The following is a 25757-nucleotide window of genomic DNA, read 5'->3' on the forward strand; positions in this document are numbered from 1 at the left end:
TTGGGATGTCAGGCCTATCCAAAAAAATACTTGCTGAAGGTCATATCCAGCTGAGGTAAGCTACTTGCAGTGTCTTGGAACAGATGACAATTGATGAACACAAAGGTCATTAGCAAAAGGCATGCACAGATCCCAAATAACATAATAAAAAATAATCATTACCTAATAAATTAACACAAGTACAGTAACCATCTTATTTACCTCAGAGATGTATTCCTAGCAAAATAGTGTTAGGTGGATCAACATAAATTTGTCACTATTTTCTCACTGACTTAGCATTGTAAAGGAAGAATGCATTCCTGGAGACTTGTTTTAGAACATTCAAACTTTATCTAACCTAACATAAATACATAGAAAATAAATAAATACAGACCAACAAACAAATGTATAAACAAACATAGCTACATGTATATTAGGACTGAGAAGACAGGCATCTTAAGACTAAGGTTGAGGAAAGTGTGGGCATGGTGAATTTGAACTGATTCCTAGGAGTGTAAAAATACCTGTGTGTGGTGCACCTACTTGATTTCATAATGCAACATAGGCCTAGGTGTGAAGTTTGAATTTTTAATTTTCATCATGAGGCATGAAAGACAAGATTAAACCAGATTTAATCAACTTATTTCAGATATTGTTCCCTAAGTTCTAAACAACTTTATATTAGATCAACATAAATAGGAGAATATCCATTTATTTATTGTGAACCTCAAGCAGTTGAAGAAGAAAATGGATTTTCATGATATTTCATGCAAAGAGTTACCAGTTAAACCACCAAGAAAGTGTGTAGATTTCCATACAATAATTCTTTTGAAAGAGTTGCTGGGAGCTGTTGTTCTCACACTTAATGCTGAGATAGATTATGAAAAGTAGATGAGAACAGTGGCGTGGTTTTGACATGAATTCTTCAGCAGAACGTTTTGCAAAATAAATTATGTTGTAGTAATATTTTTTAGTTGTATGACCATCAAATCTGTGATTGGATCTAGAAGCATGAACTGTAATGAAGTGGTGAGACTCCAAAATTATATTAATATAATGTACTCATTCTCTTTCTATCACATGGTTTGAGACTGTTAAGATATTCAATACATGCCAATACATATCATTGAAAATAAAATTGACAAATAACAAAAATTAATGAAAAGTACAGTGACCACAAAATGTTGCTGTTACAGTTATGCCTTGCAAATTGACTTTAGTATACATGTGTACACTTGAAGAAACAGTTTGTTAGGCCTGATGTGAAATTATGTTAATTGTTTTTAGACGTAGAGGTTTTTGGCCCTTTAGAAACAGCATCTGTATTTATTATATGGATATGTGAATGTCCTTTAGAAATAATGTTTGCACATATCATGAAAGGAGATCTTTCAGATGCATAGGTGAATATCATTTAAAAATAGCTTCTACATATATCATGCAAGTAGGTATTTCAGAAGATACAGGAATATTTTTCAGAAAATAATATATGGTTATTCTTAAACTAACAGAAGAATATGAACATTTAAAAACTACCATGCATTTTTATCACAGTAATGTTTAGGATACCTGCAACTCTTATAATCTAGACTTGTTAAAGAATCAATTTTGACTGTTTAGAATTCATGTGAGAAATATGTGCTCATGTGTATGATGACCAAAATAAGAGAATATATGATTGTTCAAGTTATAACTTGTTTTAGTATTTCTAAGATAGATATTCTGTTAATGAACAAATGCAGTAATGTTTTATATATATATGCATATGGCTATAAACTATAATACATATTAAGTTGTGATTTTAAAATTTCCAGTGTTTGTTTTTAACTTATTTTCATACCAGTCATATTACTAAAAATAATCATATAAACTTTAAAGTTTATATCTTTATACCTGGTCTTTCTGATTGAGCTAAGCTCTTACAGAATATATTAACATTATTTTATCTGTGTTGACTTCTTTAGGGTTGTATGGTCAACACTGAGGAAGACTTGTATTATGTAAAAATTACTGAAAATCTGGTTACAGTGTTTCACAATTAATTTTTAATAAGCTAACTGGTATTGTAACAGGGTCTAAAATTTGTAATTTTTCACCTTTTCACAAAAATTCTAAATGGTCCTTGAAGGATTGCAACTAGTTCCAAGAACATGTACATATAGTAATTTTGTTTTATAAGTTCCATGCATGAATTTTTAAAGATGTAATTTTAAATGTGTGTATGTGTGTGTATAACATGGGTAGGCTTGCATTGTGATGTAGTGTCCACAGATTTGAATGGATTGCCTCCAAATAGTTTGCTTGGTGTAGCCCAGCTCTAACGTGGCACATTTGAATACAGTTTGCTTTGCAAATGTGCTAGATCTAAGTGAGGCTAGACCTAGTCATGCTGATTGAATGATAGGCCTCAACGAATAAAAATCTTTTCACATTTTTTGTGGCCTTGTAAAGCATGCTTCTCCCTTGTAGCTTGCACTCAACATGCCATTTCTTATCTTATGACCAAGCAGTGGGCCTAGAATACGACTAGACCTATGTTGCTAGGCTAGATTGAAGAATTCTACATCTTTTGATTCTTTCTTCTCAAAGGCTTTAGATTTTGTTCAAGAATAGAGTTCAGTCATCACTAACGAGGTAAATTACAGTATTCTAAGCTTTTTAGGATTTATTGTATTGATTGTTTGTATGTACAATTTTTGCTTAACACTGGCCTTGAGGCTCTTGCCTAACTTCAAGTGGTATAACTGTGTTGTAGCAGGCAAATGGGTATGCAACAATTCTCCACCAACAGGAATGCAACACACCCTTTTAGTGTAGCTGGATCCCTCTATACCTATATCACATTCATCACTTCTTGATTTGCCAGTTGTGTGTGACAACATGTCTTTTTCTCACTGATGAACTTTTTCTGCACTCGTAGATTGTGTTGTCTTTCACTTCCACATTATCAGTATCAGTAACTTCCACTTTGTCTTGTGTGAGACAACAGGGCATTATTCATGCTAATAGCACACCTACACTGCTGTTGGGTTTGTCTTTGTCCTTTGGATGGTGGAGTAGTTAATATGGCCTTTTCTGACATACTTCCACCTCTGTTTCTTGTTTGTGACAGAAGGGATTTTTGCCAATTTTCTCCACTGCCTACCTTTGCCTTATCTTGTACCCATGGTGTGTTTAAACTACCTAAACCTTTTTGTAAGTTTGGAACTAGGTTACTTAGGTACATTTCACTTCTCTTTTTAATTTATTCTCTATCTCTTTTTATGTCTTCTTACTTCCTATTTGTATATGCTAGTTAATTTTTAGTTTTTTTTACCACTAATTTGGTGCAGGCATGCTTCATTTTCCTTTTTTTTGTTACTTCTTATGATAAGGCATAACTTCATTCTGTTTTGCCTTTCTTTGACTCCTCAACTCTGCTTTTTTCTTTAGACTTGAAGGTCAGATCCTTTGTCTTTTCTTTTTTTTTCTCTTAGGTTCAAGTTTTCCACCTTCATCTTACTCTCTACTTTTTTTCATTATTTTTTCTTTATTCACATTTTTTTTATCCCTTTATATTTAATTGATCTGTTGCTAGAATTTATTCGGTAGTGATTCTCTTATTACTTAAATTTTTTTGCTTCTCTTTTATCTTGTATGCTCTTTTCTGGTTCTTTTCTTCTGTTGTGTGATTGTAATGGGGTGCTTATTTCTTTGGAGTCGTATGTTGAGGTCACATGCCAATGCTCTTGTTTGTCCTCATTTTGTTCTTTACCTCTTCTCTTTATTGTTTTTTCTGTCACTTCTTCTTCTTCCTTTCCTGTCACCACTTCCTATTTCTTTGTTCACATCTTTCCTTCCATTGCTTATAGATTTCAATAATATCACTCTTTACAGTAACTATTCCATAGGCTTAGCATTAGTGAGTTCTCTTTCCTTAGGTTTATGGACTTTTCCCCTCTGTTTGTGGTCAATTCTGGAGTACTTGAGGTTCTGTCAGAGAGCTTTACCTCATTTTTTCTCTCTCCTACCTGTTTATCTCCTGTTCTTGTTTCCTTGCATCCCCCAAGGGATAGTGTTTATTGCCAACATCCATAGTAGTGGTAGACTTGATGGTTAGATTATTGAATGAGTTTTTCATCCTTGTCTAGGACTTATTTCTATCTTTTTTTGTGGTTTCCAAGGAATCTGTAACTAGACATCTGGTCTTGGTCATTTTATACTACCTATGAAATGGTCTCTTAATCCTGTGGTGTTCCACTGGCTGTGCTTTCACCTGGACATTCCTTGTCTCAACACCATACTTCACCTTTTCTGGTCTGTTTTCTCTTTCCTCAGCTCTTGTGGATGCATTCAGTCAGGAGTGAGTCAACTTTTTCTTCTCTGTACCTACCCTTCTATTTATCTTTTCCTTCATGTGCTTCCCTCAATAGGGTCATTTCATGTTGAGTCCTCCTGCTTGCTCTGCACTGGCTGGCTAAGATGTGGTTTCTTCAACTGAACTTTCTTTGGTTGTCTTCTTCTTTTCTTGTACTTCTGTCATGCTCCCTACTCTTTCAATTTCACACTTTTCTGTCCAGTATTGTTGTTATTCCAACTTCATGTGTTGATCTTGGTTTGCTCCTTCTTCATCTCTCCTTTTCTGTCCATCAAAATTGTACAGATTCCATAGTTGGTTTCTACAACTTATCTATTCCTTCTCTTTTGAAATTTTTACATAGCTTTTTGCCCAAGACGTATCACTTTTGATCATTGTTGACTGAAAGGTAATTCTACCTAACACCTTTGGGTTTTCCCATTATCATCAGATATTTTATTATCCTGTCCTTTCCCTGCCCTTTTATTCTTTTTGCCACCTTCATCTTCCTTATTTGGCACTCCTCCCTGGCTCAACCATTGGTATTCTGTTGCTGTAGGTGGTGTTTACTATCCTCCTATCATGAACTGGAAAACACATACCCAGTGCCATCTGGTTTTAGATTGGACACATCTATCACTTGTAGTTCAACCCTTTGACTAGCTTTCTCCCATCTTTCTGTTGCCTGGATGGTCTGGTGTTGAATTGGTGCAGGATCAGTCAACATTAATCCTCATACATGTGGTTGGTAGAGACCTTTCTCCTACTGTAGACTGGATTAACAATTCCTAATGCCATCTGGTTTTGGACTAGAGTTGACCTATTGTGATTGCATTTCCCTTTCCTAGCATTGCCTGGATGCTAGGAAATCTGGTTTTGGTTGTGTACTAGGTCTGCTCGTTTGCTCTGCTTAGGTTGCTAGAATATAAGTTGCTGTTCCTTTCAACTTCCTGGTCTTGAGGTGAAGACAGTTGGGACACTCCTACTACTGTGGACTAGAAGAGACATATTGATGTTGAATGGTTTTGGAGTACAGTTGACCCACTGAGTATTGCTTGAATGTCTCTAGCCTTTCTACACTATCTAAACTTGGATTTGCTTCCAGTTCTTTCTTTTGTGTCTGTCTTGGCAACACCTATCTTCCCTGTGGCCAAAGATTATATCATTGTAGAGATAAGGTGCAAGCTCCCATGGGCGAGATCCTTCATTTTAGGGTATTATGCTCCATTGGATCTCTGGATGCTTTCCAAGTGGCTTCTTCTAGGAAAATTTTGCACTGGTCTCTCCACCATTTCAATGTGGAATTCAAGCTCATTTGCATACTAAAATATGGCTATACCATGTGTAATCACGTGAAATTATGCTGGAGCATCATGGCTAACCACAAGTCAAGAAAAGCTGTTACATGAAAAGAGATAAGTATCCATCATAAATAAATTTTCAGTGTTGGGAAATGTTAACATTGTTATCCTATAAAAATCCTTAATTACTTGTGATCCTATACTGGCCTACTTATCAACTGTAAATACAAGTCATCCACATACAAAATTTGAAATTTTTGAGGTAATTACAGAAAATATACAATGATTTGTTACAAAACTATTAGGTAGCTCATTCTGAAATCTCTTTCTCTCTCTCTCTCATTTTCATATATATACACAACTATACAATATTAGAATAAATTAATCTATGAGGCCTTGGGTATGGCAAATACATCAGTTGAAAGGGTTTGACCTCCTGAATCTAGAAGTGTAACTAGATCTGATATTAGTCAAGAGATGACAAAATTATAAGCTAAAAGTTTCTACTTGTTTAAAAAAAAAATTCTGTGAAGCGATATGCTGCAGCTAAAAATTGTACCAAAAATATTATTTTTGCAAAAAAAAAATTTTCTCATAAAATGCACAAATGGTGTCATGCAGAAGGTGCTAATCATATAAAATAAAGGATAATTCAAAAATTACTTTGAAAAAAGCATAAATAGTTGAAAACAAGATTAATGGAAAGGTTCATAAATCTATAAGCTAACCATCCTCATTTTCTGTATTTATGTATGGGAGGAAGTAATAGGTCTTTCAGGTGAAGATGTGACTATAATTTGGAAATACAGTATCTGTGTTCATGAAAGTAGGTCTTTTTAAATTAACATGTGACCATATTTTAGAAATGCCATTTCTATATTCATTAAAATAGGTCTTTGAAATGATTATGTACAGTCATGTGAAAAAGTTAGGACACCCTATGAAATCATGTGTATTTTTGTAACATTTTTGGATATATAGATATTTAATCTCAATTGTAACAATACTGAGAGATTATAGGAATATAACTAAACAATTATGCCTGAAGAAAAGACTTTTCAAGATATTCTGTAAATGTAATTCTACAAAAATGCATATTCTACCTGAGAAAAAAGTTAGGACACCCCCACATTTATTCCCACTTAAAATGGCTCAACTCACACAGGTGTATCATACCAGGTACACATGATTAGAAGATTGTTACTCAGCATTGTGAATGAGGCTTGCCCTATTTAAACTTCAGACATTTAGTTTGGTGTGCTCCTGACTGTTGAAGTGAGAGTGAGCAACATGGTGAGAGTAAAAGAGCTGTCTGAGGCCTTCAGAAGGAAAATTGTTGCAGCTTATGAGCCTGGTAAGGGATTTAAAAAGATCCCAAAAGATTTTGAAATCAGCCATTCCACTGTCTGGAAAATAGTCAACAAGTGGAGGGCTTTCAAAACAACTGCCAACATGCCCAGGTCTGGTCGTCCAAGCAAGTTCATCTTGAGAGCAGACCGCAAGATGCTAAAAGATGTCTCCAAACACCCTAACATGTCATCACAGGACCTACAGCAGGCTTTGGCTACTGTTGATGTGAAAGTGCATGCCTCTACAATCAGAAAGAGACTGCACAAGTTTAACTTGCATGGGAGGTGTGCAAGGAGAAAACCTTTGCCCTCTAAGAGAAACATCAAGGCCAAACTGAAGTTTGCCAGAGAGAATGTAGACAAAGACCAGGACTTCTGGAATAATGTTCTTTGGACAGATGAGTCCAAAATTGAATTATTTGGACACCAGAACAGAGGACATGTTTGGCATAAGCCAAATACAGCATTCCAGGAAAAGAACTTCATACCAACTGTGAAGCATGGAGGTGGAAGTGTCATGGTTTGAGGCTGCTTTGCTGCAGCAGGATCTAGAAAGTTTACAACCATAGAATCCACCATGAATTCTACTGTGTATCAGAGGGTGCTTGAGGATCATGTGAGACGATCTGTAAGAAAATTAAAAGGGAAGCAGAACCAGACCCTGCAACACGACAATGACCCAAAACATACCAGTAAATCCACCAAGGACTGGCTGAAAACTAAGAAATGGAGAGTCCTGGAATGGCTGAGTCAAAGCCCAGATCTTACACCCATTGAGATACTGTGGGGTGACTTGAAACGGGCTGTACATGCAAGAAACCCCTCAAACAACTCACAGCTGAAAGAATTCTGCATTGAGGAGTAGGGCAAACTTTCTTCTTTAGACCAATGTCGGAGACTGGTAGATGGCTACAAGAAGCATCTCACTGCTGTTATTTCAGCCAAAGGGAGTAACACTAGCTATTAGGGGGTAGGGTGTCCTAACTTTTTCCTCAGTTAGAATATGCATTTTTGTAGAATTACATTTACAGAAGATCTTGAAAAGTCTTTTCTTCAGTTTTAATTGTTTAGTTATATTCCTATAATCTCTTAGTATTGTTGAAATTGAGATTAAATATCCATATATCCAAACATGTTACAAAAATACACAGATTTTCATAGGGTGTCCTAACTTTTTCACATGACTGTAAATATCCTAGAATAAATTATAATGATTAATTAAAAGGTTGTTGCTCAACATCTTAAATCTTAGCATATTGAATGTTCGTTAAGCTGTATTAATCAAGAAGTCAACAAATTTCATTATCTTCTTTCTGAAAAAGCTAATTTATGACCATCTAAAAGAAAGTATAAATATTTGACTAGAAATATCAAGATAAAGAACATCACCCTGTGTGGTTTAAGAGTTTTTCAACTCTTATCTTCATACGTGAGTTTTGTGGTTTAGGGTTGTTTCATCTTTTGTCTTTTCAAAACATCCGTTTGAGCATGTTCTTTCCACAGTAAATGAACATGCAAGTTGATCATATGCTTGGTTTACTAAATAAATTGTCATCTGATAATAATATGTACTTATTTAGTGTAAGCATAGAATATCTGATTCTTAGTCTGTTTTAAGTAGTCTAACTTGTTTAGTTTATTGTTAGGTATGAGGATATATTTCAGTAGAAGTTGAATATTTGTAAAAGAAGCATTAAAGAACATTTCACTTGTTCATTGTGATACAGGAATCATACATAACTTATAGAAATGGTAAAAAATAATTAGAAATCCATCACACTGTTGAAGCAAATTTCAAAAGTTTTGCAGATGTAGTTGTACATTTAACATAAAGTTATTAATAGGACTACACTTACAAGCCTATCTGAGGTAGTTTTCAACACTTGTTAATAAATACTACATATTATAGCAAGTCCATTTTATTGCATTGTTTGTTGCCACTAATTGAAAAATGTATGCATTTTATAAAACTTAACAGAGCCTCTGTTACAATTTTTGAAACTTGTACATACAAAGTTATGCTAGTTATTTTACTATTCTTAATTACTACAACTATTCAAGTAATCAAAACATTGCCATTCAGACATTTTTTGTTAAAACCTACACGATGGACAGTCTATATTCTTCTCAAAGTGGGGATCAGAACCCAACATTTAGCATTATAAGTTGATGATTTTCACACAAGATTGTTAAAAAAACATCTGCTTGTAGGTGATCCACCCAGGAGATTAGATGTTAATATATGGCATACCATGCTTATCTGTCCTGTGCCTTTCTCAAACAGTTACTGTGACTAAGCTGCAGCTACTCCATGACATTGTGACCCATTTTTTCTGTGGTCAACCTCTTTTTATACAGCCTTCCACCATTCCCTCTATTAAAATTCTTTAAATCTTGTGTTCTAATAGTATGTCTAAATCTTGTGTGTTCTGATAGTATGTCCAAAATACAATTTCTTTTTTTGGGTGTTTGTTTTCAGTGTATGTTTTGTTTTGGCCATTTTCAATATTTCATTTGATATATACCCCCTGTCTCTGATATTTTCCACATTTTTTTAAGCATCCACATTTTAACTCATATTTTGTTTCGGAGTTCTTTGGTTAATGTCCAAGTCCTTACAGCATACAGGAAAATGGATAGTATATAACATTTTATAAGTTTCTTCTGTCTCTAACTTAATGTTTCTTGTGGTTAATACATCTTTCATGAGGATGAAATTTGTCTTGCAATTTCTACCCATCTCTTAACTTCTGCCTTGCATCTGCCATCATCAATTGTTAGTTGCCCCCAAGTAGGCAAGGTTGTCTACTTAATCTTTCCTTACATTCATATCTTTTTTTTTCTTTGCCCCATATAATTTATTCTACTTACTATGTCCATTATTCTTTATAATGCATATTTTTTTAGTTTATCTCTTCCTTAGAAATATATGATTCTTCCAATGAATCTATCCCAGTTCTGGTCATCTAACTTCAGCTTGACCTATCACATCTTATTCAACTTTGTCCATTTCCTGTATACAGTTATCAGACTTTTATCTCTTTGGTAAAGTATTTGTATGCTTCATGTTCCAGCTTGTAAAGAATAATAAATGTTCACTTGCTATATGTGATTTGTGTTTAGTTCTCTAGCAGAACTTGAAGATCACTGTGAGAGAATGATTGAGTTTTTGATTGTATAGATTGAGTAATAGGGGTGTCATTGTAAGATTTGGTAGCTTCTGAGATAGGAAGAGATTTAGAATTTGGACAGGGAAGAGCAGAAGGACTGTTAGAAGTAGGAATAGGAGATGATTGGGGTGGGTTGGAAGAGGAAGACAAGAGCTGGAAAACACTGTGGGAAATAAAGTATTTGAAGTTTGAGGCCAAGATAAAAACACCAGAAAAGTTGAGGTGCAATCCATCTCATGCAAGAATCTAATATGGTACCAGCATCCCTCCAAAACAGCATTAAAATTCATAAACCTTTGGTTTTGAAAGTGATGGGTGTGATGTGGACTAATCCATGATCTTCTTTTGTTGGATATTTGTTATATCCTTGTTTGTACCACAGTTAATATGCTCTTTTTATGTCTGGTGTATGGAGGATTTTATTCCAGAAAAAATGTAACATATTGCATTTTGCCACAATAGTTAGGCTTCTCAAAAACATTCTTAAATCTTTACTCCTTCCACTGTGCTAGCTATGCTTTGATTGTATTTATCTTGTTAGATTTCTGTGCATAATGTTTGTTTTCACACAACTCTAAAAAATCACATTTTTGTTTTACCCATAGAATTAATCCATTTCTTAGTAACTCTATCATTATAAAATCATGGCTTCAGATTTTGATAGCTTTTTTAGTTGATCCAGAGGCGCTCCAAGTAATAATTAAAGTTGTATTAAATTGTGAAAAAATATTAATACATGCATATATTTAGTCCTATTACTAAACTGTATAACATAGAAACTTCAGAAGAATCAAAATAATTTGTAACTTGTTTGGTTTAAGATTCATAAGAGTATTGTAATATTTGTCTAGATTTAACTTGTTTTTCTCTTCTGCTTAAAATATCCACAAATTTGTACACAATTGAGTTATGTATCTTTAAGTGTAATATTTAGCTTAAGTTTTTAATAAGCAACACATTGTTTTGGTTTAATTGAAGAAGATACCCTATAATTTGATTTTATTTTGATAATAGCTACAAGAAGAGGAAGCTAAGAAAAAAGAAGAGGATATAGATAGAGAACTGCAGGAACTTTTGGATGATAGCGTTTTGAAAGAATACATGAAGAAGAGAATGGATGAAATGATGCAGCAAGTGCAAATTTGGTAGTTATATTTTACAGTATCTTTATTATGTTGTAGTCATTATGTTTCTGAGACTAACTCATCTCCGAGTCACACAGAAAAGTTAGCTTCCTCACGTGTCTGCCTACAAAGTTTGCTTTCTACTAGTTTTGAGGCAACTCTCACCTAATTTCATGTGTACTTATATGAACTGCACGGGAGCACTATAACATCATGATGCAGCACTGACCCTTTACTATTAGCAGGATAATACAACCTCCATGTGTAGTGACTCCCCTATGCATATGTGCTTAGGATACCATTATTGATTTTCATGGCCAGAGGAGCTTGAAATTTGTTCAACTACTATTTGCTGAGATTTGTACTAGTTAATTAAACATTGAACTTAATCATCTTTGCTTCACTTTGTTACTGTGAATTCACAACTTAATGTGACTTCTCGTAACTCCTGTACGAGTGATGAAATTTCACGTACACAGGATCTATTTCAGCTGTGGCTTCAGTAGGATTCTTAACTGAAAACAATATTATATCAATTACGTATACTAGACCTTCTGTTCCCATCCGTTCTTCTGACATCCCTTCTTAATTTGAACAACAGAAATATAAATTTTATTGCCCATTTTCTTCTCATTACTGGTTGAGGAAAGTCCTCAATCTTCCACTCTTTTTCAAGGAAGAGTGTAAGATATATATCTTACAGATATATTTAATTATTTCACTTTTGTCAGTATCTTTGACATTTCATATTCTTTGCATTACAACCTTTATCCTTGTGATTATTTCATTTTTCCTCCCTCACCTGATGTTACTGTTCATGTTGACTCATTCCTGGTGCAGCTTTGTACCCATAACTTTATGCTTTATTCTATCATCTCTCTACCTACAAGTTTTTCAATGGGTTTGCTCTTAGTTGGGTACACTCCTCATAGACATCTGTGCCATTTCTCTCAGCTCAAAGTTTCCTTTAATTTATTTTCCAGTTTCTTATCCTTTGGCTTTTTCAGTCAGTGCTTGAGGCCAGGACTGGTCTTACATTTTTCATTAAGTGTATCTTCATCATCATCTCCTCATTTGGATCTTCACCTTTCTTTGAAACATCTCTTGCTGGGTACTGTTGGTGGTGTTTCTTTGGCCAACTCAGTTTTAGATTTTGTGATCCTTTCCTTGATAAATAGATCTCTTCCTTTGCTCAATATCCTTCTCTCTCTCTCTTGCTTCAACCTCACACATCAGTTTCATCATAAGATACCATCCTTCCATTTTCATACATGATATTAGTTCAGTCCATTACCTGTGTAGCTGGACTCTCTGATCATGTAGCCTTTCTTTTGTCTCATTCCTGTCACCCTTCCACTTTGTTGGTATATCATTGTAAGTTGCATATCTGTTTTTGTTGGCCCAGCTGCTATCTTTTCTTTCTTCCTGGGCTTCTCAACATACAACACTATCTTTCTACCTTCTTTTCCTGGTTTGTTAGTCTTCACTATTGCTGATTACTGAAAGGCATTATCTGCAGCATTTTGCATTTCCTGGTACTGCAGGTGTTTTTTACTTCTGTCTTCTTCACTTTATTTCAGCTCTTCTTTTTCCACCAACCCTGTCACCTGACTTCTATGCCCGACTGGTGCTCAGTATCTGTTTGTATACTCATGAACGATCCATATGAGCTACTGTCTTTTTCCTCTTTACATCATTTTTCTCTTGTTCTCAACCCAGAACCAGGACTGAAAAGATCAACTTCAGGTGACTGACGGTTGTTCTTGAACTTACCTGTTAGTCTTCCTGGCGGGTTATAATCATTACCATTCTGCTCCAGGAAGTCCTTTACGACTTTATAGACTGGATGTCAACATTGGTTTTATTGCCATTTTCTATTTTTAATTGCTGTTTTGTTTTTACCTTTGTTTCCTTTTACGAATTTTACTACATTTACTTTACTTTTACCTTTTTACCAGACATTTGGCTACTTATTATTACGATTTTGCTATATGTCTTTTCAAACATTTATTATTTTACCTTTTGATAATGGCTGTTATGACACATAACCCAGAACCAGGACTGGAAAGGTCAACTTCAGGTGACTGACGGTGGTTTTTGTACTTACCTGTTAGTCTTCCTGGTGGGTTATGATTATTACCATTTTGCTAGAGAAAGTCCTTTACAACTTCTCTTACTCTGCTTTCTCTCTTAACATTGTAGAATAGGTGTCAACATTGGTTTTATGCTTTTTCTGTTTTTCAATGCTGTTTTGTTTTACCTTCATTTCCTTTTATGTATTTTACTACATTTAATTTATTTTTACCTTTTTATCAGATGTTTGGTGCAGATAGCCTAGCTGCTTTGTGCCATAAAACACTAAAGCAGTCAATCAACTCTTGTTCTCTTAACACTTATTTTCCTTCTCACCTGTGATTGATGTCATTTAGATATCCATGCAATTGATTCTTTTTATACAATCTTCTATTGTACTGATATACTTCTCTATTTACATCAGTATTTCGTTCCTAAGACTTCAGTACAGATAGTTCTTGTGTAGCTTTGTGCAAAATTCAAAACGAACAATTCTAAGACTTCTGCTGCTCTCTCACTTTTACAATCATACAAACACAGTTTGGCTACTGTGTTCAGTTTTAGGCCATTTGATATTATTTATAATATTCTTACCCCTTATTCATCTCTTCATAACCTGGGATCTTCTTTTATTTCAGGGACCTCTGTGTTTCTACTCTTACTGGATGGATCTGTAAAGTCCTCCAGTTGGTCTTTACATGTTTGGATATGGATGCTTACAGGCTAGCCCACATTTCTTCACATGAAGTTTATCACCTTACTCATTCTGTTGCTGCTTACTTTTGCTGGTTATCAAATAATATCCTCTTAGGCAGGCATGTGGACTATGCCACACAACTTTGTTGCTTATTATATTCACCATCTGCTTATTTCATCTCCTGAGGTTTTTTTACTTGTTCCTATTGCCATTCTTCAATAAATCCACCATCTCTAGTATGAGAACTGTAATGTTTGTTATCTGTGTTCTCTCTCTCCACTAATGTTTTTACTACTTCTCCAAGAAGTATGAAATTTTATGTAAATTATTAATTATAATGTTGTCATTGTTCAGGCATAGCATAATTTACATAGCCTTCAATTTTTGTTAATTACAGAGCAACAAAATAGAATATCAGATCCTTCTTATCACACCCACTTCTCACATCCTCTCTTTCAGACCTTGCCAATAATTCTCTCTGACATTTAAGATTATGCTACTTAAACTGAAAGAAACCCAGAGTTTTTTCAATCAAATGAAGGATTATATTACATTGTTTTCTGTACAGAGAATTGTATATTTTCCTTCCAATTTAAGCTTTATTCCCATGGGAAGTATGTCAGCAAACTTATTTGAATTTTTAATGGCGTTTGTTGCACAGTTAGAAAGTCAGAAAAAATCATGATAGTTATGAAACATTATTTCATTTTGGCATGCTATTATTCTGTGTTCTTTAAATATAAATTATTTAATGTTGTGGTTACATTAATACAAACAAATAGGGTTAAGTTGCATTGACAGTTGATTAGAAAAAAACAAGAAGAAGAAGACTCAGGTAAATACTATATTTCATGTTTTTCATGTATATTGTTTATCTATTATTATAAATGTAACTAAAATGTAAAAATTGAATTTTTTTAGGTTACATAAAGTAAAATAAATAACAGTTTTTATGAGGTATGGTTATGAGTAGTCTGTATATTATTTAGTTTGATATCTTAAAGGAGCTGCATATTTGCCATATGATTTGCAATTTGTATGACACAAATAGTAGTTACACAGCTCGAAGAACAATAAAACATTAAACAGTTTGTACAGTGTTATAAACTTTAAACTACTTATGATGAAGAATTGTGGTTTTCTGTTACAATTTGCAGTCTTTTCAGAAATAAAGTAGAGGAAATTTAGTATTATTTTCTAATCTTCATGAGTTTATGAAGTATTTTGATTTGATTGACCTTGTATAGAATTGGGGTAAAAAAAAGGAAAAAATTAATCTTATTATGAAAATTACTTTCCACTCATAAAGGGAAATACCATATGGCTAAAAATGTAAATAAAGTTTTTTGTTGAACATTAACATACTTTTTTCCACTTGCAGAACATAAACATGTAATATACATTATAAACAATTTTATTAACACTGAAGTGATTTTCATCTTTATATTTTTTTTGAGTTTTTTAAATTCTATCTATGGGACCCTTGGAAATCTCACTTTGACTTCAAAACAAAAACAGTAAAGAGTCTGGGACTCTAGTGAAAATCCTGTACATGCCAGTTTCTAGCTACTGGGGTGGTGGACCATGGAACATTCTCTCCTATTGGATATAGCACAATGTTGTGAGAAGTGGAGTGGTGGTGACATTGTCACTGTGAAGATAGTATAGTATAGTGCAGGCCACTCTTTAAAATCATAACTCGTAGCACTTGTGCCATTCTTCTGCAGGCAGAACCTGTTTAGTTGAGGTGAACACAGTGTACAGAAAATGTTATCCACAACTAGTAATATGTCCTCCTTCTGTAGGCAGATTCTGTTTAGTGGAGTTAAGGTGAGTGTGCATTATATCAAATTATACCATGCAACTAAAGTACCCTACTCCTGCAGCAAGGGTATGTTTAGTAAAGTTGAGTTAAGCACATGAGGTGTGGTCTGAATGCATCTCTAACCACACTACACTTATTTGCTTTTCAACTGCTTGTATACAGGTGCTCTGATGGTCATGTTCTCAGTTCAACCATCCCTTTGATCTGTGGCACTCATCTGCCTCTTCTCCCATTGTATATTGGGTGAAAAGTATTCTCTGGATGAGATGAGATGCAGTCTACCATGAGTGTATCTCTATGGAGCCCCTTCCTTTTGGGCACACTTTAAAGGGAGCTTACCTCAGAACAAATTTGCATTAACCCTTGCACCAATTCAATATGGGATGCTAGCTTTTCTGCATGTAGGGGTGAGTTATTATCTCAGAAGTTAACATTTTCTTAACACATTTCCATCTAACATCTCAACCTCTGGTGCACATTTATTCATCTTGCCTCATTAAAGATTCAAGTCATCACAAGTAACTGCGTAGGGGGATTTACTATTTACTAAGCATGGAGGTTGTGTCATCCTATTGTTGGTGGACAGCTTCTATTGCATGAGGAAATCATCATTGCATCAGCTTAGTTCACATTAAGAAATGTGAAATCAGGTTGGAGTTATCTCAAAGTCAGATGAATGAGGAAGTTAGCTTTTCTGTGTGAATAGGTGGTTTTATCTATCACAAACACATTTCCAGATTAGGAAAATGTTAGTTTTGAAATTTACATACATTATAATTTTAGTAGGTCTATAAATAAATTAAACTTAACAATGGATTTGAAGGAATTAACTATGCAGAATGATTGCAGGAATCTTTTTCCTGGTAATTTTTGCCCTCTGACCTCTATCGGCTTGTGTACACCACTGACATTTTTATGTGTATGTTCCAGATTTTTAATAATTCTAAAATTAACGTATAACTGACAAACTTTTAAAGAAATAAATGTACTGGTTTGTTACAACTGTTCAGATTGTACATACCCAATTGTGACAGTTTTATAGTGATAAGATAATGTGTTAATATCTGTTTGGGATATGAAGCTCTTACAGCACAGTTGTTGTATTTATGTGTCAGAACAATAATATTAAAGGATCTCAAGCTCGCACCCTTTGTTTAGGCATATATATTTACCTTTATGAGTTTAATGTTGTTTGGCAGGGAGATTGGTGCCAAGTTAGTTGTATTAAACATTGAAAAATAACTAAAGAGCCTATAAATTATTGTATTTTTTTCCACAAACTACACCTAGTTTTGTTTTTTCTGTCTTTCTTTCCATGCAGGCCAAAGCATGGTAAACTTATAAGACTAAAAAGTGGACAAGAATTTCTAGATGCCATAGACAAAGAGAATTCAGGTGTGACAGTAATAATACATATTTATACTCAGGTATGTCTATTTTTATATATTGTACATTTTAGTAACATTGTTTGCTTTAGTTATTAAACAAAATAATCTACAAACCTATGATAGTGCAGGTTTTTTCGGGGTTAATACAGATTGTGTTTTACAGCAATAAATATTGCTTAAAATAGAATATATTTTGATATACAAAGGGTAATTTACTGGCTATAGAAATGTATTTGAAATATTTATTTTTACGTATAAATTGTGGGATAAGAATGTTCAAGTTTTCTGTTGAAGCAAAAATACTTGCACAACAGAATACTTAAAAATAACACCATTGGATGCTTAAAAACCACATTCCAAGCTAAACAAAACCAGTGGGATCATTTACAAAGATAATAAAGACTTGTGTTTTAAGCTATTAATGAATTTGATCATCTGCCTATCACATGGAATACATCAGTTAGTGTCATGTAAACTAATTGATTAATTGAAAGTAGGATTAAACCAATTATTGTTTCTGATTGTTAATGTTTTTCTTATTCCAGTAGTTGATTAAAAGAATTTATGTTACCAATAAAAATTATGATAAACCTGATTGCCTTGAAAAATAATTAACTAATCAAAACTAGGGTTTCTGATTATTAATATTTTTTGGTTGTTCCAACTATCCAAGTAATTGCAGCACTACCATTATATTTGCTAAACATAAAGTTAAGTAATGTGTTATTTATAGTTTGCCCACTGAAAGATACAGAAACTTTATTTTAGAACTTTAAGTTTTTATTTCAAGTTTGACAGATAATACAGAAAGGCTTATACCTGTTGATTTTGGAATGGTTAATTTATTACATTGTATTTTTTTCTTCAGCATTTACTCATGAAGATTTTTAGTAACATTCCACATCCTGAATAGTTGCTAGATAAGATCATAATTGAATAAGGTGATCACATTACTTCTGAGGTTAAGAAAAAAGTTAGAAAATTCAAAGACTGATAAAGTCTTTGGGTCAAATAATATTTACCCAAGGTTTTTGCTATCATTTTTTCTAAGTCCTTGCACAGTGAACAGATACTAGAAGATTGGAGGTTAGCTAATGCTACTTTTCATTTCAAGGGATATGATAAAAATTATCCCAGTAATTCTAAGTCTTCTAATATTATATTAGAGTGAGGAAATGTTTTGAAGGTCTGATAAAATAAAGTCATTTAACAAGGTTTTTAAAATTATGTTGGATAACCAGCACAGTTTCACTAGGGAAAAAATCTTACCCTATTAATCTTTTGACATTCTTTGAAGAAGTTACTGCTTACATGGATGAGGGCATGGGTATGGATCTTCAGAAAAGATTTTGACAAGGTATCACAAAAGGAGCTTGTTAAAAACCGTTATCTCTGTAGGTGTGGGAGATAGGCTGTCTCATAGTGTAGAAAATTGGCTGGATGGAATAAGGTGTACAGTCGTTATTTATGTGGTTCAGTCATATATGATTATCACAAGTGGAGTTCCTCAGGGCTCAGTATTTGAACTTTGCTCTCTTTGATTTACATTAATGGCATGCATGAAGGAATGGTCAATATACTATTTAAATTTGCTGTTGATATTTAAGTTTAGGTGTTGCTGACTCTGAAGACAGTGTTAACGCCTTAAAAGTAACTAAGTTTGTTTGATGAATTTGGTGCATAAATGGCAGATAGATTTTCAATAATTATAAATGTAAGGTAACTTCGGGTGGGATATTATAACTTGAATTATAAGTGTAGTTTTGATGGGAGTATCTTAAGAGTGTTATGGAAGAAAAGGATCTTAGTTTTCCAATTGACCAGTTTCTACAGCCAGTTTCTATTAGTATTGTAAGATGTATGTATAAATATATTGAATGCAAGTCTAAAGAGGTTAAAATATTGTGTATGTCATTGGTTAGGCCACACATGAAGGGCTGTGTTCAGTCTTTAGCTCCTTCTCTTAAAAAGGACATTGAATTGTTTGAAAGGATTCAAAGAAGGGCTGCTGGGATCATACCTGGGATGGAAAGGTTATCATAAGAGAATAGGCTAAGATCTATGAAATTATCTTCTCTTGATAAAAGAATTAAAGGGGATCTGATTGAGATATTTAAAATTGTTAATGGAATTAATAGCATTGGTGCAATATTATTTTATATACTTAATGGTGAGATTAGAGAACACAAGTTCAAAATATTGCAGGGTAAGAATTATCTTCAGCTAAAATAGCATTATTTTTCTCAACAGAATGGTTAATCTATGAAATGGGTTGCTTTCATATGTAGTAGGTAAAGTTGAGGTTTTAATGTACGGACTTGACAAGTTTGTGAATAATAGAGGCTGGCTTTCAATGTTTTATTTATGTTTGTGAATTGGAGGGGGTGATTTTGAGGGTCTTGGGATTGATTCCCATTTCCACCAAACTTGCTTTTCCTGATTTTGGCATGGCACAGCTACTTATATTATCTATTAGTTATTAATTTTGAACTGCTCACTAGAGAGAAGTCAGTTGGTTAACATCACCCGCTACCAAGTTTTTAGCTACTTAAATGTTACATAAAATGTAAATTTACTGGCTTTTTATATTTTGTCATGTTTCTAGTTTATGATTGAATAACTATATTTTTAATGCCATAATCAGGTACAGAAAATGTTTTATTGAGGTATTCTCAACATAGATGGAGGATATAACAATTTAGTTAAGACCTCAGCCAGTAATTAATTATTTCTAATCTTGTACAGCAATGTGAACACAAGTTAAATGTTACCATAGTAGATTTTCTTTTCTTAACTTTTTCCAGACACTCAAGCAGTACGGTTAGATTTTTAGTTTTTTCAGGGTTTTATTTTTATGAGAGTTAATACAGTTTAGAACACCTATTATATAGACATCTAACAGAATTGAATTTTGTGTAAAATGTGTTTTTCTGTATTAATGATATGTAAAATAAGTGAAAATACAGGTGACATCACATATGAAAAGAACATAATTTTTGCTAAGTGTGATTGTAAATAATTATAACTATATAGTTTTAATTTTAAATGTTATTTGAACTTTTTTATTTTCATGTCAGCCACATTACTAGAAATAAATTTTTATATTGCTGGATTATTATCTCATTGATCTATGCAATTACAGAATATATTAGCATTATGTTACTTTAGGTTGACTTACTTATGTTACTTCAGTACCATATGATCAACACTGATTAACCAAGAATATTATATTATAATAATCTCCTTTCGCTGATTTGACCTATGCAATTACTGAATATATTAACATTATGCTACTTTAGTTTGACTTACTTATGTTACTTTAGTACCATATGATCAACACTGATTAATCAAGAATATTATTATAATCATCTGCTTTCATGTACAAAATATGGAAAATTTGTTTACAGTGTTACATAAGTGACTTTTAAATAGTTAACTGATATCATACTATCATTTTAAAATGAAGCACTGTTGCAGCTAACATAGAGAAGTTAAGCATCATTGTTACATTTCTTTATAAAACCAAAAATATAATTATTCACACTCCAGGGAAAGTTATTTTATTCAAACCCAATGTTTCAGGCTATTCCTCTTTAAAATGTTGCACCATCACATACAAATGTAACCTGATAACCAAAAATAAACCATAAACAATTAAAGAGTGACTCAAATATGGCAATGTCATGTGTTGTTGCATGCACTTTAAAATGTATTAATGTGTCTAAACAACAGAAAAATCACAAGTAATCAATCAAACAAAAATTAATAACTGAAGCCAGGAATTATTTCTGTGTATGTTAGGGTTTACAAGATTGAATCAGGTTAATCTCTTGTATTTGATCAAGGAAACTAATTCGTTTCACTAAAAGTTTTATCTTAAATGGTGTTTTATATACCTTACCATGTTTCATTGGAAAATGTATGTCATTGGTCTCTCTATAATCATGATTCATTTAAAGCATTCATGTACCAGATGGTTTCACCAATGTTGTTGTTATAATTTTTAACAATACAAGACTCTAGTTCACTGTTTCCTGCAATAAGATTTTTAGATGTACAATAATTTTTCTTATTCAAAGCCAAATGAACAAGTAATTTTTTAATTGTAAACTTTGGTTTTGTACAGTACAGGTATTTAACCCAGGTTTTATTGATTGCTTTGTATAAATACTTTGTGAGGGGCTAATCGACAGATGGTAAAGCCTATGTGATATTTTCTGTCTATGAATGTTTGTTGGACTACTTTTGTCCAACTCTATTTAAAGAAGCCTTGTAAAAATTTTTGAAATATTATTAGGGTAAGCATTACAAGAAGTTTTCTTAAGTTTAATTTTGTGGTTTGCCATTGTTTGTATTACAGATTCTTTCAAATCTTTTAAGTTGTCTAATAACTATAATGTATTTAGTATAAGTTAGATGGTGCAAGTTGATATATAAATAAACTGTCTAACGTGTGATTTTTGGTACGTTTTACAAACAAGCCTGTTATTTTCAGTAGAGACCATAATATTGAGAAATAGTTAGACCTAGAAAGAATCCCCAGTGTATAATACAGTAAATTAAATAGTACTGTGTAAGTTGTTAAGAAAATGAAGATATATAAGAGAAATATAATAACGATTCCAAGTACCAAAAATGTTATCAGTGTAAAAAAATATAATCAGTAGGTTTTGTCCCATTTTAAACTCCCATTGCAAAATTGCAGAGCTTTCAAAAGCATACATAAAAGTTACAGTGGATGTAATAAGGTAGCGATAATCCAGTATTTGTTTGTAAAACATATTATCAAATTTAGAGTAGTTATTTGTGAGGAAATAGGAGAGTATTCTCAATTATTTTAGTATATTAAACTACTGAGTGAGGAAAAGTTAGATGTCGGAAGCTTAATATCCACATTTATTCCTTCCCTTATGGAAATAGACATGTCCACAACATCAAGAGTGAATTATACAGTATTAGGGCCAATAAATGAGTTAACTTCCTTAATCCATTGATAAAGTGAAGGGAACTGTTTAAGTGTGCAGGAACAATATATATCATTCATTTTAATTATCACTGAAGTACATTTTATAAAGAAATGTCTTTCTTGTATATGTGCAGATACTGTATAGGTTTTTAATTGGACTGATTATTTATGTTTTGTGCAGTAGTTGTTTCTCATTTGGTGATGCAACATTCACCATGTCATTTTCAAAGATACTGCTGCCAAACAAAGTGCATCACGTGTTCTAAATATTTTATAAACTACATCCATCATAAATTAGATAATATTGAATTCATCTAAGTAGATAAATAGGTAAGTCCATGGTTTAATTAATCAACTGAAAAATGCTTCCTACAATTTTATTAAAGAGCTAAAGAAAATAATGAAGTCAGTGTACGAATTATCAAAACAGAGTATCTGTAATAATCACTACTGAGCTGCCACAAAAGTTGTATGTTTATCATACTGACAAGAACTCAGTGATGTAGTTTACAGACAAATATAGCGAAATTGTTCACAGTAAATAAGGAAACGTATCAAAATTATGGTATGTTAAAATATCTTTGTATACCTGTATTATAGCAAAATGTGTTTGTATGTACATATAAGTTTCTAAAATGTTCAGGCATGTTTATCTTTTTGTAACTGAAGTTGTCTTTTATCCAGGAGAGTCAAGGATGTGAAGCTATGAATGGCTGCTTACACTGTTTGGCTCAAGAATATCCTCAAGTAAAGTTTTGTGCTTTAGAAGCATCTTCAGCAGGAATGAGCAAACATTTTGTGAGTTATTTAGTATCTGTTATGAATGTGATTTTTTTTATTTTCTCATCAGATTTCCTGAAATATTTAACAATGTGTGTTTAATGGAACTCGGTACCGTAAACATGTGTTAAATTATGTTTCAAAATTGTATTCTGTGCTTGAATGACATGTAAACATCATTAAGTTTGGAATATGGATATATTTCTGTTTATAAATTTTTCGTATTTTTCTACACTTTGTTTGTGTTTAGTTGCAAGTTGCAGCATTAGGATGTTCTCGAGATTAACCTATATTAATCTTCTAAGAATGTTATGATCCCAGATGTAAGTTTAAAACTGGTATGTTGTGGTGTTTTTTGTAATCACTGGGATAACTTATAGGTCATGCTAGTCATGTGCAAGGATCGAAAAGGTATAAATTTTGGTTTCCTTTTCTGTAAATGGATCTTTCTTAGTAACGTGAATGATATACTGAAAAATTGTGATGGAATTTAGCATTGAATGTATTTCTAAGTAAAGTAAACTTTCATTAGAATCTTCTTGGTGATCATCTTATATTTTGATCTTATCTTTACTTTTACTCTATAAATACCACAAAGAGCTATTCCTGCAAGTAAGAGAAATTGTTAAGAGAATTCATACCAATCACTTACTTACTGGCAATTTGGGAATAAGCTGTTTTTGTTTATTGAATATTTTGTCAGTTTACTTGTCTTGTTACTGGATCAAACTTATTTACACTTAGTGTATCCAAACCCATCTATTATTCTGATGCTTAATAATTATTTTAAATGCTAGTCAATTATGCCTTAGATTACCATAGTAGGCTTAATAGTTTTTAATTCAAATTAAGAAATGTTCTTAGTAAGAACTTTGTAATTGAGCATCGATTTTTTAACTTTGGGAAATGTTTTCTATCTCTTACCTGTAGAAAGTAATATGAAAGAAATAAAGAAATTAACAGGTGCAAACATAAATTTCTTTGTGTCTACCTATGTATATATATTTCAACAAAGGTTGATGTTAGTTTTTTTTATATTATTTGTTTTCTGCCATAGGAGGAAAGTGGGGTTCCCGCACTCCTTGTGTACAAGTCTGGAAACTTAATTGGAAACTTTGTTCGCTTGACTGATGAGTTTGGAGAGGATTTTTTTGCAGTAGATGTGGAAAGTTTTCTTGTTGAGTATGTTAAAACACTCTTCATATTTTAAATCTGGTTTATCACAAACACTAAACCAGTTTGTTCTGGATTTGCAAGTATTTTCCAAGAGTGTTTTTTGCCACTTCTGTTTAGTTAGTATAATGTTTTTAGATTTTTAGGCTTATAAAGTATAAAGTTGTGCAGTAAGATGTCTTTAGGGAATAATCCTTGAATTTTGTTTTATAAGCTATCTCAAATAAGCTATTGTTTTATAAGCAAGTCTCAAAGGGAATTATTTAAAGAAAATGCTCTTGGACAATTATGTGGTGATAATCAGTGCCAAACTTAGATACAAATTGTCTTAATATATTAAATGTTGAATAATAATTTATTTCTTAACTACTATTGGTATTGTTTAAGAAGTACTCAAAGTGCTTCTTATGCATTATATGCAGTTTTGTTAATGGAAAATAGAAAATAAACTTGATTTCCAGTACCTTTTTTCTACCATAACTATTTGCTGTTCTCCTAAGTAAATATCAACAAATTACTCTGTTATTTTATTTTGTTTTTTTTTTCCATTTCTTTCTCCTGTTTAATGGAAGTATTTGCATGATCTACAAACTCTCATTCTGTTACACTGCTGTGTGTGGCCTTTTTGGTTTAAATTCCATTCTTTTGTAAGATTTTTTACTTCGTCATTGAATCTATTTTTCGTTCCTTGTATTTGGATACATCACTTTTATTTGTTATGGTGAACTTTATGGTTTCCTATAACACCTTCAGGTGACTGCAGCTCCTTGTCTTCACCTGGACAACTACATCACATCCAGTTAAACAAAGGTGTTGATGATTGTTTGTTAGTAGGCTATTATAGCTCCATATTCCTTGAGGTGCAATAGTAAATAGGAATGTCTCTTACTATATGTACACTTACGACAGACAGTGTTCGTACCCCTGCATCCTGAGTGGTTTTTTGCTCATAACTTAAAAAGTATCATGATTAGGCTAATAGAAGTATAGTGTATTATAAATATTATACTAACACATATCTACACGAGTTTTTATGTATATTAAACGACAAATAAACTGTTTATATACAAATAACCAAAAATCAGAGGAGCAGAAAGTGTTCGTACAGTTCAGAACATGTGAAAAAACTGATATTCCCGTAAAAATTTTGTTTAGTTTGGCAAATAAACTACATTATACCATTCCACAACTAGACACTGTGTTCATAATTATTGGAATTTAACCAGCAAAAAGTTTACTTCTGGGAATTTAGCACCGTCTCTGTCATTATCTGCTTGGTCATCATGGCGAAAATTACTGTCCAGTAATTTAAAAAAACCGAATTATTGTAAAATACAAGTCTTGTGTGTCGCTATCCAGTATTTCTACACAACTTAATGTACCAAAATCTACAGTTCAGAGCATAATTGCCAAGTTTAAGCTTACAGGATCAACCTCTGACCTCCCTCGTTCCAGACACCCCATCAAAATTCCAGAGAGAACCAAGAAGAAGGTTCTCAGAGAAGTTAGTAGGAACCCTCTTTTAACACGTAATAACATTCAGAAAATGGTAAGAGAAACTGGGGTTAAAATAAGCAGCTCTACAGTTATGAACAT

The 25757-nt window shown here is 32.8% G+C and overlaps 1 protein-coding gene across 1 annotated transcript in view; it reads left to right on the plus strand.

Moving 5' to 3' along the window:
- Positions 1–25757, plus strand: part of LOC143247475 (phosducin-like protein 1) — a 32582-nt gene that overhangs the window by 3857 nt on the left and 2968 nt on the right. Inside the window, exons 3-6 of the mRNA XM_076495686.1 lie at positions 11150–11280; positions 17176–17281; positions 22893–23006; positions 24046–24170. Coding sequence (XP_076351801.1) covers positions 11150–11280; positions 17176–17281; positions 22893–23006; positions 24046–24170 — 476 coding nt within the window. The remainder of the gene's footprint in view (positions 1–11149; positions 11281–17175; positions 17282–22892; positions 23007–24045; positions 24171–25757) is intronic.

The sequence above is a fragment of the Tachypleus tridentatus genome, chromosome 3, assembly GCF_004210375.1.
Source record: "Tachypleus tridentatus isolate NWPU-2018 chromosome 3, ASM421037v1, whole genome shotgun sequence".
NCBI classification, from domain to species: domain Eukaryota; kingdom Metazoa; phylum Arthropoda; class Merostomata; order Xiphosura; family Limulidae; genus Tachypleus; species Tachypleus tridentatus.